This window comes from Aptenodytes forsteri, unplaced genomic scaffold (assembly GCF_000699145.1).
Source record: "Aptenodytes forsteri isolate BGI_AS27 unplaced genomic scaffold, ASM69914v1 Scaffold289, whole genome shotgun sequence".
Taxonomy (NCBI): Eukaryota; Metazoa; Chordata; class Aves; order Sphenisciformes; family Spheniscidae; genus Aptenodytes; species Aptenodytes forsteri.
The window spans coordinates 1,681,274-1,694,146 of NW_008795025.1; the positions used below are offsets into that span (position 1 = coordinate 1,681,274).

Below are 12,873 nucleotides of genomic sequence, written 5' to 3' on the forward strand. Positions count from 1 at the left end.
GGACTCAGGTGCAAGCAATAATTTCAAGGGGGAAGGAGAGAAATAGCGACAGAAGCTCTAGCCGCACCACTGTAAATAGGACTCCTCTGTCAAGCAGTTCACCATAGCGGCTGATAAGGATGCGTGTAGGTGAGAAAGATTGCTATATTGCTTTAACAGATATTTGGAGAAAGTAGTAATTTTATACGTGCTCTGTTGCTTGTAGACGAGGGGAACAAATAGCCGGAAATATTCTGGGATGTTATAAAATCAGAAGGACTTTCTGTACAGCGTGGCGATGCACAACAGGAAATTAACTCCAAAAAGAATGCTCTCTCTCAAACTGCTGCAACAGAATTGAGAATATTTCTTTTCTAGTACCTGAAATTCCTCCTGAAGACACAACAAGGACTATCAAAAACATCAGAGAGATTCTGGTACTTTTAAAGAGACTTAAAGCAAATGCCAGCGTAATAGTCTGAATGACCTTGGAGATCATTTTATGTGGATTCATTAATTCTCACTGCCAGTCTTCTAGTCTCAGGAACTCTAGGATTAAAGATGGTTTTAACATTTTAGCGGCCTTTCAAAAAGCAAGGTTGTATACAATTAATTACCTGCCTAATGTTTCCTGAACTAATCAAGCATTTACTTAAAACTGAACACAGAAGATGCTTTCTTTTAATGTTTGCTTTCTTCATAATTGCGAATAAAATGAACAAGGTAATGGCCTGCAATTAGAAGAACATTTTTTTTAAAGCAACTACTTATTATGCTGATCATCTAATAAATATAGAAACCCTAAAACTACATAGAAGATGAAGCTGAAAAACAGAATAATGGATTAGTAAACAATGGCAGCTTTTCTAGTCAAATCAGCATTTCATTAGCTTCGCAGCAGAATGCAGATGGAAGTTTCTGTTCTCGTTGTATGGGGGTTTGTGAAATGATTCAGGTGTAGCTACAGAGGTGAGCAATATCATGGATATACCTATGAACTCCTGGGTACTGATCCACTGTAGCAGATATGGCAGAGTTTCCAAAGATGATTATTTTAAATTACCACTGCTGAAGTTAAATTCAAGAGGATTTATTTTGTCTGTGGGGACCTTGAATTATGCTTCTGGCATTAATAATTGTAATGGACTATAATTGTTTGAAGGAATTGTGAATATTGACATAAGTCTCCAAATTTCTATTCTTAAATTATTTTCATTTTTAAATGAATAGACACGATCTTCCTTATTGTATGTGAGATGTATGTTTTCTTTCTTGGGAGTCAGAGGACAAATCTGCCTTGTTCCCCAGCTGTCTCCCTCCAAATAAAATTCATTATTCATACCCAAACAGTGGTGAGTCTATTGGAATTAACCTTGACAAAAATGTTTTCCTTACCTTTCCAATGAATAGCATGGATAAGATGGAGTACCATCTCCTGAACAGAGCCAGAAAAGACAGCATTAGATGGTGAACTTTTTCCTGTACTCTCCAGTTAGTCTGTGATTTAAACTGAGACGTTAAAAAAGATTATCTCCAGTAACTGCTGGTCCAGGAAACCTGAGCTGTACTGAGGTTCCTCCTTCCCTTCCTCCCCCTCATCCATTATATTCCAAAGCAAATTACTTTCTCAGGAAAATAAGCAGTCAGAGATTCCCCCCCCCCTTCCCTGGGAAATGAATGTATCTCTCTTGCCAGTTTTTATTTCCGTATTTCACAGTACCTGTTTGTTTTAGAAGTGCCTTGTGTTTGCTAAAGATTGGTCAAGAGCACTGGAGGAGCTGATCAGTGGCCTTTCTCTTTCTGGCTTTTTTTTTTTTTTTTTTTCTTGTCTGTCTTTCTTTCCTTAAAGCTAAGGTGTGCCAGAGGTGATGCACTGATGCTGAGGAGGCATCAACAGCTATGGGACTGTAATCCTCTCAAATGTAAGCACTGGCAGTGTCTACAAAGACAGATCGTGAGACGCTGAAGCAGAGTTTAGCTGCTGTTAAGCAGGTCATCTGCTCACTAAGGCTCAGATTGCAGTGTTCCCTAATCACAAAACATGAACCAGTCCCGATGGATTGAATGGAGGACTCTGAATATGAGCAGTAGTGTTATGAACATATCTGAGCATCTCTCCTGCCCTCTTGGATTTGGTCACTACAATGCAGTTGACATCTGTATCCTTGAGACGGTTGTTATTGTCTTGCTAACATTTTTAATTATTGCGGGTAACTTAACTGTGATATTTGTTTTTCACTGTGCTCCACTTCTGCATCATTATACCACCAGCTATTTTATTCAGACTATGGCCTATGCTGATCTTTTTGTTGGAGTTAGCTGCTTGGTTCCTACTTTGTCACTGCTCCACTACTCGACAGGTGTCCACGAGTCCTTGACTTGTCAAGTTTTTGGATATATCATCTCTGTGCTCAAAAGCGTATCTATGGCATGTCTTGCTTGCATCAGTGTGGATCGCTATCTCGCTATAACAAAGCCTCTCTCCTATAATCAACTGGTCACACCTTGTCGCTTGAGAATCTGCATAATTTTGATCTGGATATACTCCTGTCTGATCTTCTTGCCTTCCTTTTTTGGTTGGGGAAAACCTGGTTACCATGGAGATATTTTTGAATGGTGTGCTACCTCCTGGCTAACTAATGCCTATTTTACTGGCTTTATTGTGTGCTTACTATACGCTCCTGCTGCCTTTGTCATATGTTTCACGTATTTCCACATCTTTAAAATTTGCCGGCAGCACACCAAAGAGATAAATGATCGGAGAGCTCGATTTCCTAGCCACGAAGTGGATGCTGCTGGGGAGACTGGGCACAGCCCTGATCGCCGCTATGCCATGGTTTTGTTTCGGATAACCAGCGTGTTCTACATGCTGTGGCTCCCCTATATTATATACTTTCTGCTGGAGAGCTCTAGGGTGTTGGAAAACCCAGCACTTTCCTTCTTAACGACGTGGCTTGCTATAAGCAATAGTTTCTGCAACTGTGTGATATATAGCCTCTCCAACAGCGTTTTCAGGCTGGGACTGCGGAGACTGTCAGAGACAATATGTTCATCTTGTATGTGTTTAAAAGACAGGGATGTACGGGACCCTAAACCAAGAAAACGGGCTAATTCCTGCTCCATTTAAAGAAAACTGGCACATGTAATCAAGCGCGGAGTTTTGATAGTATTTGCTGTATCTGGAAACTTGCCAGAAGAGAAATGTTTACTTGAATAGCTTGCTATGATGTTAGAGTGAGTTTAAAAGTGATTGTGGAAAAGGAAAAGGCTGCTGTAAGTGGGGTCATTGAGCTTGAATACAGCTCTTGTGAAATGGTGAGGAGAGCAATTTGACAGAGACAATGAAGAAAGTCAGAACTAAAAATCTTCCAAAGGGCATGAAATAACTACCACATCAGAGGACGTTCCTCATAAAATAAATTAGTTACTACCTTATATTTTCCCCCTTGTAGAAAAGTTGTCTTACAATCTTTGTGTCAGAATATACTGTAGCCTTCTGAATTTAAATACATTTAAGAGGAAACAATCAACAACACAGTAAGTGGCTATCCGTAAAGCATATACCTGAGGACTATAGTAGATATTGCAGATTAATAATCAGTTCTATCTCTGCTCACATCTTGTACAATTTTCAGTTGTACAAACAATCCTCAATGCATAAAACCTACACTGGGCATGACGCTTTTGGATAAAATGGCACATTTTGGTACAACTTTCACAGAAGCTCTCCCTCTCATTTCCCTTTTTTTTCCATACTGTGCATCCCCAGATTCCATCGCGTCCAAGTGGTTTAGTTTGAGGGCACCTATGAGGTAAACAGTTTCAAACCATTCTTCCTGCAGAAAGCAATAGCCCTTCCTGGCTGGCTGAGTAACTGCAGCTGCCCATGTACAATGACTTCTTCAATCTTTCATTCTCTTGATCCTGTTAAATTAGCACACAGTATCGATGTAGTGTCCTTTAGGGTTTACTAAAGCTTTTCCTTTATTGGCTACACAGATAATCCTAATGCAAATATGATAATTGCACACAGCAGTGTGCATCACTGCTTAGAAGATTAAAATCAACTAACCCTTTTCTTTGGGAAGTCTAAATAGCTTACTGTTGTAGCTGTCAATCCGCTGTGTGAACCTAGCTTGCACATACTGTATTTTTTTAGAGAAAACGTAAATTGTGGTCTGTGCCTAATGTTTTTGTAGCACATGGAATAGGTCAATGCTACAGGATTAAAAAAATTACACTTGCTTTAAGAGAAATACTTCTGTGCAGTTGTTGAATAGCTGTTTGTTAGACAGATGTTCTTGGAGGAGGAGAACAAGACAGTTTAGTATTAAATGCAGTCAGAGAGCTTCAGTATTTCCTTTTGTACTGAACTGGTTTTCAGGTCATCTGATGAAAATTTTTTTATTTTGCAAGGGCGCACAGTAGGTTTGTGTAATAAAGTGCCAGGGGTTCAGCCAATCAATAAAATATTTAAATTATTATTTTGAACCAAATGTAATTTTCTTAGATGGTTATTGGCTTTTAAAAAAGGCCCAATTATTGATTATTGGTGCCTTTTAACACTGCACTATTACTCCTTTCACCAAAATGCATATGTAAAGATTGTGCCTATTACTTTTTGTAATGGAAGCTAACCACGCTTGCACACTTGTGGTTTGACTCTAGATATCCCTTAATTATGTATTCTTTGTTCTGTTGAGGTGGTTCTGAACCCCTGTACATTTTTTAAACCTGTAAGAAAGTTGAAACAATGGAATAAAGTAGTATTATGTATATCAAAACCAGCCTTGGCTTTAGTTCCCTGATGTCACGCTCTGTGCAAGTTCTTTTGGGTTAGGTCTCAAGAGTGAACGATTTAAAATCCAAACCTCAAAGCTGCTTACTTGCCATCTTAAATGCTTATATACCTGTTTCTGGGATCGCACAATCCTTAAAGCAGATTGAAATATGACTTGAAACATTCCTCTAGCTAAGCTGAGCTGTTGTTGACAATTAGCCCTGATAGATACTATGGAAAAATGAGTAGTATTCTTTGCATGTATCTTGTAATGCTCCGTGTCTACAGGAATGTGTCTGCTGCCTTCTTTTGAAAAGTTGCTGTTTATTTCAGAAGGCTCTTGTTGACTGACTGCTGCTCTATAAGGTTGTGTAATCCTGTCTCTTCTTACAAACACGACTTGGATTCCTTTTGTTTTGTCGTTATTTTGTCATTGTTTCCTGCTTAGTAGGTCCTCAGTGTGCAAGACTTAGACAAGGAACAATGACATATGTCATTTCTCACAACTCACGGGGCTGGTTTCATACCAATAAAGTAGTTTTATATCTGTGCTCCAGAGCTGGCCGCTTACCGCTTCTGGTTTTTGTTGGCATTCCTGGTAACAAGTTTCTATGGGACCTCCTGAAATGCAAGGAAAGTTCTAGAAAATGCTTGAAGTTGAACTAACCTTTTATTAAAATCAAGCAATACAGCCTGGAGGCAGTAGATGCATTGTTAGCATGGTACTGTAACTACAAATACGTAGAAATACACAAGCTAACTCAATTGTATCGGTAGTGCCTTAGTTGAACCCTGCTTGTATAACCTCAGCAAACGGAGCTGATGTACAGCAGCTTGAAGCTTTATTGCCTGCAAACGGTAGGTCAAGAAAGGGAGCTTCACTTCAGAGGCTGCAGCACAAAGTTTACTCACCAGCCCACCGGCTTCTTGCTCTAAAGGGCAGAGTTAGCAATACTTTTCTCTCTACTATCGTGTTGAGCTTGTGGAGTTGTCAGGCGGGACTGAAGATTTCCATTTTCCTCAGGCTGTCCTTGGAGGGAGAGAATGTACTAGAAATCCAGTACCCTGCAAACAAATCGTAGGTTCCTAGGTTCTTCGCCCTTTTTTGAGGGGGTTGTTTCTTAAACATTGGCTTAACATTGTTGGTGCAAGAATGCTAATTTGCTTATTTGGACCCTGAATTTCAGTTGCTGTAAAGTCGTGCTTCAACCTGTTCTCTGTAAATCTGAGTCTCCTGGAATCTGTCAAATTAAACATCCTCAGCAGAGTTAAATACTGTGTTTCTTCTTGCTGTTTGCAAGATGACAGGATTTGACCTGGTGGTCAGGCATATAAATTTTTAAATTTAGTAAGTGTGTTTCATTTTTTGAAAGTATTTTAGAAACTCATGATTTAAAATTTTATTTGAGGGAGGTTTGTTATTGTTTTACTAATGCTGTCTGAGGATTCCAGCTGGTGCTAAATTCTCTTCCAAATTTATATGGCCGGATGTTTTAATGGATAAAAAAAGTCCAGTAGAAATTCCAGTCACCCAATCTGTCACTTTTCTTTTTCATTCTGTCATTATATAAAGTCTCATGTTCTTGTATGAAAATCTGATTAAAGAATGAGACTTTTAAAGCTGGCATCTAGAGTACATATCCCACTTTCATGTGCCTAAAGATCTTTGATTTATGAAATACCTAGTAAATAGGTGACCAGACACTGAGCAAAGAAATTGACATGATAAAATCATTGTTGATAATACAGGTAATAATAAAGTCTCTGCATATACAGATACATGGAAGGAGTTGCTAAAACTTTAGGTTCCTTTAAAAAAAAAAAAAAAAAAGCAAAAAGAAGTAGCCATGAGAAGAAAACATATGTAAAATATTTCACATAAAAAGGTTAAAGTGAAGAGATACGCCTAATAGGTAAGCAAAAGAAATATACACACACACATATATATTAAAAAACCCCTCCTTTGTGCAGGTAGGTTATGTTGTGCCGTTACATTTCTCTTGAATACTTAGCTTGTAGTGTAACAGAGGCTATGTCAAGGTCAATTGTGTCACCATTTTTGGAATCTCATGTCTTCAGCCTAAGGAGAAGTCAAAAAAATTTGTGTAATGGCAGCAAAAATGCTACCAGAAAAGTAATTTTTTTCTTCACCAAATTCTACGTGCTTCCTTATTTTCTGGAATGGCTAAGTGAATTTCTCCTTAAAATACTATTCTTTAAAGGGAAAGAAAACTGTAGTAATGAAAAGCACAATGCTGTCTTTTAAAAGTTTACTTATTGTCTTATAGTAAGATTTTTTTTTTTTCCCATTTCTGCTTAAGAATCCATTTTGTAATTGTACTTGGTAAAACATGAGGTATCACGCTAGGTTTATTTTTGTGCAGAATCTTCATGCTTCCTCTGCTGAAAAGTTTGGAGTGTTTTGCTTTATTGAGCCACCTTTCATAGATACAGTTTATGAAAACCTTTTAAAAATAGCATTTATATTGTTTTTACAATTATTTTTAATTCATTAGTGTTTGACAACTGAATATCCATAAGCACACTTAGTTTTCACACTCAGCAAAACATAAGATGCCCTTTTTTGGGTAAAATAACTTATTAGCCAACATTAGAAATTGGCTATTGAGAAAGGTATATCAATGTAATGATTAGTTATTTCATTAGCTATTTTAACTTGCGTATGAAAAATTAAGTTTAACTATAAAAAAAGATAGTTGTTGCAACAGGATATCAAGTTGATGGGAAATGCATCAGATCTTACACTATCTCACAGTTGGTTCTCAACATGAAACTATTTTATCTTTCCATATTACAGTTGTAGCCAAGCAAATAAATATATTGCTTTTTTTGGTTTTGTTTTGTTTGTTTGTTAATGTCAGTGTTTGAATGCTGAAGATCTGTATCTCTAAATCCAAGCCACTCCTCGTGGTGAGAATATCCCTTCAACAGATCTCAAACTCACTTGCAGCGTGCCTAGCAACAAGGTGGTCCTGGAGCTGACTTTGCCAAGGAGCAGTGCCAGAGGTTCACAAGGCCGACATTGCCATGGGGGAAGAATGTCGATGAAGGTGGCAGTGGCCTTCCCAGCCATCCTCCAGGATCAGCTAATTTTCAGATCCTTCAATTTTATTGTCACTGTCACCAAAAAGATAAGTTTAAGCCTTTGACTTCACCCCCCCACCCCCTGTCTCTCTTCAGGCTGTTTAATAGAATGATGCACCACTCCATCCATAAAAGAACTGAATTAGATTTATTTTGTTGGGTTTTTTTGATTAAAATATTTTATGTATGTAATTTGAATGGCAAAACCAAACATTACTTTGTTAACTAGATGCTGATTAATTTTTAGGCCTTTCCAGAAATGGAAGCAATCACTGAGGTAGTGTTTTCCTGTCACTTGCAGTATTGCCTGGAACATTGCTTAAAGATAGCATTTTCCAAAGATTACATGATTTTTGCTAAACCAAATATGAAGTTCAAGTAAAATCTGTGGGTTTTTTCCTATTTAACGTAGACATGTTTAGGGGTTTTTTAGTATATACTAAATTTATACTTAGATCTCTGCAGTCATTGAGCGTTTTTAATTGTTAACAGAAGACTGTCATTATTGTAGATTAGTGGGGTGAAAGCAATATAGAAGGATATTTAAGGGTAGCTTCCTACTCACAGATTTTTCTAGTCAATCGTAAATAAAATGACTCCTTTCTCCATCTGATACTAGGAAAATCCTTCCAGAAAATATGATCTGAGCTCCGTGAGCTTGTAAGTGTAAGGGAACAGTATGTGAGTGGAGAAGAAGCTGTTAATGGCTCTGTGCCCCAGCACAGCCTCGAGAAAATACTAAAATCCCCTCACTTTTACATCCATAATTTCTGTGGACTTTTCCTTTGTCCAAGTACTGTGAAAGGTAGGATGAATATAAGGAAACCTTAGTGCTTTCAGCTGCACTGACAGGAGGCTAGGGAAAGCAATTTCAGGCAGTAAAAATGCCTGGAGATCTTCTGGATTTTATCAGAGTCTTATGCTGACTACTGCCAAACTTAACCCTCTTGAGAAGAATGTGACAGCAATGCTGAAGGCTTTTCGTTTAATCACTGTGTGACTCGGTTTGAACAAAGAGAAGGTGATTCGGATCAAGATGAAACTTTTTAAAGTGAGTTTTACTTTTCGTATGCGATGTTCATCCTTGCCTCAAAGCTTGCAATATAAATTTTACAACCGGCATTATTAGAAAAAGTGACAAAACACGAAGGTTTTGAGAAGGGGAAGCTCAGAGATGTCGGTGTTAATCATGTGAGGGCATTTCTGCATCTTGATAGCATTGCTTCTTGTTTGTTTTCTTTAACTGAAATAGATAGTGCTTGTTATTTTTTACCTTCTATAAGTTACTTGAATAAGCACAAATGCTTTCCATCATGGAAGAAGTCCATTTTATGAGATATTTAAATAAAGAATAGGATAGTGGATTGGGAAAGTATAATAGAGTGTCCCCACGAGGGAATAAAGTACGTTACTTGTGGAACATGTACTACTTTTAATTTCATACACTTTAGGCAGGAAAGTCGTGAAATATCTGTACCTGGTCAAGGTTTCTAGTCCTTTTATGATCTCTCCAGTGTTATTTATGCTTGTTCATGTATTATTTAAAAGTTGTTCTTCTGTGACATGTAAATTTATAATTGTAAATAGACAAATGATATTTTCCATGATCAGGCAAATTTGTTCTGACCTAGGAAAGACATCTGCCAAACCCACAGGTTTTTGGTGTTTATTAAGTGATTACAGCGTACAGGTTCTCATTAGCTGTTTTATTGTGGGGAAACAAATACAGGATCTGTGTATTGAGGCAGAAGAGCTGACCGTTCCTCAGCTGGACTGCTCCTCATCTGTTGCCTGAAATTATTACATCAGATGAGCTCAGGGAGGTTGTGGCATTGGGGGGCCAAACACAGAGAGTGGTGACCTTTGTTTACTTATTTCGGTAGTTCATCTTAATGCCACTGTGTTACTCTATCTCCGTGTTCACATCTGTACTTAAATGAGGATTGTCAAATACAAAACACTTGTGTCACTTTGGAATATGTATACCCCCGTTTCCTGCTGAGATTCATGTAGGTCTCTCTCAGTACGACGTGCCATTTAAACCTCTGACTCATGTTCACTGACTAAACCCGCGGTGGTTTGAATTGTTATGGTTCCCGCAGCAGAATGAAACATACCTGCACCTCAGCTCACCTCCTCTTCCCTTGGCTGTTTCAGGTCAGTCTGGTAGCTTAGCACAAACCCATTTTCGGCAGCGAGTAGGGCTGTATGGCAGAGAACGCTGGCATGGCTGAAGCATGTGCGTGTCCTCTGCTTATACTTTTACTACATGCAGTTAATCCTCCACAGAAGGTGTGGCATAGACAGCTGAAGGCAATAATGCCTTAAACCGCCTCAGCAAGGTTTTTGCAGACCTCTGTTTATTAGGGTGTTTAATGGTAAGGAAATTTGTTGTAATTAAAAAAAGAAAGATTTGCGTACTACGAGTAATGAATTGTTATTAGGTCAAGAACAGATTAGTCTGTTTTTCCTTTATGCCCTCAATAGGTGAACAGGATCTTCATGAGAGAATTTTATTATAATCATGTAGATTTTTACATGTACAATTTTTATAATAGGTTTTAATGCAACTATACGTACATAAGGGTTGTAAAGAGTCATATAATGGCAAAGTTTCAGTGGCAGCTTTTTCTTCATTTCAAGGGTTTTGGGGACCACGTTGTGGCTTGAGTTGGATAAGTCCTAAGCGTGTACTAAAATTACTGAAGCCAAAACAGCAAACAGGCTATAAATGAAACACCTTTATCCAAAACTACTTTCTCTGTAATACTGGCTACTCAATATTGTTCAGGCAATATCTCATGTTGGCTTATAAAGATGACATATAGAAAAGCAAGATATCTAATTAATATAAGCATAACTGCATGCTATCATAATTAAATTATTTTAAAGATTTTTGATTTTTCAACTCGGGCCTTTTGAGACCATATTTTCTGTGATCTCTTATTTTGGGAACTCACAACCAATTAATTATTTTCCTTTGCTGGCTGTGCTTTACTTGATCTCTGGCTTTTGGGTTTTTTAAAGTTCAGTTTGAAATTTGAATTTTAAATTCAGTTTTGCTGTTTTGTAGATATGTTCTTCACTTGACTCATGTAAAAACCTTTGTAAGAGTATTAGAAAGATCGTGTCCTTGAAGGGAACTACATCTAGTCTTACATCTATTTAGGCTGCATTTCATTGTATCTAAAAGAAGCTGTTGCTGTACCTTGTTTACTAGATTTCAGGTGTCTTGGCAACAAGCTTCATCGACAGATGACAAGTTCTCCAACCTCTTCTGTTGGGCTGAAATATTATTTGCCACTGATTTTATTTGTAAACGTTGCTAACTAAAGAAACTCTGTTTTGGTGGTGAATCAGCATTTTGAATGGGATTTATGGAGATACTTTATCTCTCTATTGCATTTCCTTTGATTCTGATGGCCGCATATGAGGGTTATTGCTTAAATGCAGCTGGAAGTTTTGTCCATGTTATCCCTGTGCAGCTCCTTTCTTCTGGTTTATCCTGGCTTGAGAAGCTTTTTGGGGGAAAGGTATGTCTGTGATGGTTGGTCATTGATACAGATGTGCTTCGATGATTATCTTATTTTATGACTTTCACTGTGTTAGTAATGCCTGCATTTTAAAAATAAAAATCATAGCAAAGTGCTCTTGTAATAATGGTATTGATTTTGTTTAAAAATAAATTTAGAGCAAGACAAAAATTTTTTACATTGGTAAAAAGAAATTTGAAATGTGATGTATGTGAAGAATACCTGTTGATAATTTATTTTGGGAAAGATTTGGATTTCAAGTGGCAGATGAAATTCAAGAGATTAAATACTGATTCTGAAGAAAAGCAGCTCTTAGTTTTCATACAATAACAAAATGAATTGTATCCGTTTCCCGTCAGGAAGAGGATTTTGGGTTACTGTAAGTTGCCTTATGGAAATGGTAGTTTAATGAGCCATGGCTTACCAAAAAGTATTGAGATATTAGTAATTATAAAAATAATAAAGAAAACTATTGGAAATAATCGCTACCATCACTATGGTGTGCCTGGATCTTGAATACTGAGTGTAACTGGTCCATGGTAGCACAGCTGGAAGGACTTCTGAGGAGTGACAAAGGAACTCCTCTAAGGGAGAACGACAGTCTTTAGGATTTTCCAACCTAGAAAAGAAAGGATTAAGGTGCACGGGAGTATGAGAGGTCTGTAAGGTCGTGAATGTCATGGGGGAGAACTGGATATAATTACTCATTGTTTCTCTTCCAGCATAAAAAAATTAAGGTAGCAGTATGAAAACAAACTGTATGTAGTGAATTGTGGAATACATTGACAAAAGACACTCTGGATGACAAAGGCTGACATGGGGTAAAAATTCAGAGAAATTCAAGGAGCAGTAGTGTATTAAATGCTGTGATCATGCTTCTGGTTTGGCAGTCCACAGATTACCAGAGGCTGTGAGGCTGTGATGGGGGAATTGTCACAGTATGTTTGTCCTGTTCTTATACTTGTTCTTAGGCGTCTGTTACTAGTTGCTGTTGCAGACAGTATTGATGCTAGAGCAACTAAGGGCTGACCTAAAGCGTCTGCTCTTACCTTCCTGCTCTATTGTGTTGTTACATCTTTATTACTTTTCATATACTAAATCCGGATATTTCTTTTCATATTTGGTCTGTCAGGAAAAGAATGCACAATTTACTTCAGCTGTTTTTTCTGAATAAAATTGTGAGTGAAAAATGAACATCTGTGGCTGTGCATCTGTGTGTGTGTGTGGAAGGTGGCTGTGAGAGTAGAAGTGTCTGTATGATCAACTGTCCCCATCTTTTCTCGCTACTGAAGCAAAATACCTTTTGGAAGAGCATCAACAAAGCAGTTGTGAAGGGGACTATATCGCTAGTTCTGATATCAAGTATTAGGGGATAAACTTTAATTTTTTTTCCAATAATTATAGTAGTTAGGAGTCAAGCTATTATTGTAGGCAGTCCACAGCAAAAAGGGCTTCTTAACCCTATCTAAATATAAT

General features: G+C 37.7%; 2 protein-coding genes across 2 annotated transcripts in view; both read left to right on the forward strand.

Annotated features, from left to right (window-relative positions):
• The window catches only part of RABGAP1L (RAB GTPase activating protein 1 like), a 239,104-nt gene that overhangs the window by 66,038 nt on the left and 160,193 nt on the right, over positions 1-12,873 (forward strand). The window lies entirely within an intron of this gene.
• On the forward strand, positions 2,021-3,106 carry GPR52 (G protein-coupled receptor 52). Its single transcript, XM_009275855.1, has one exon. The coding sequence runs from the start codon at positions 2,021-2,023 to the stop codon at positions 3,104-3,106; it is 1,086 nt and encodes a 361-aa protein (XP_009274130.1).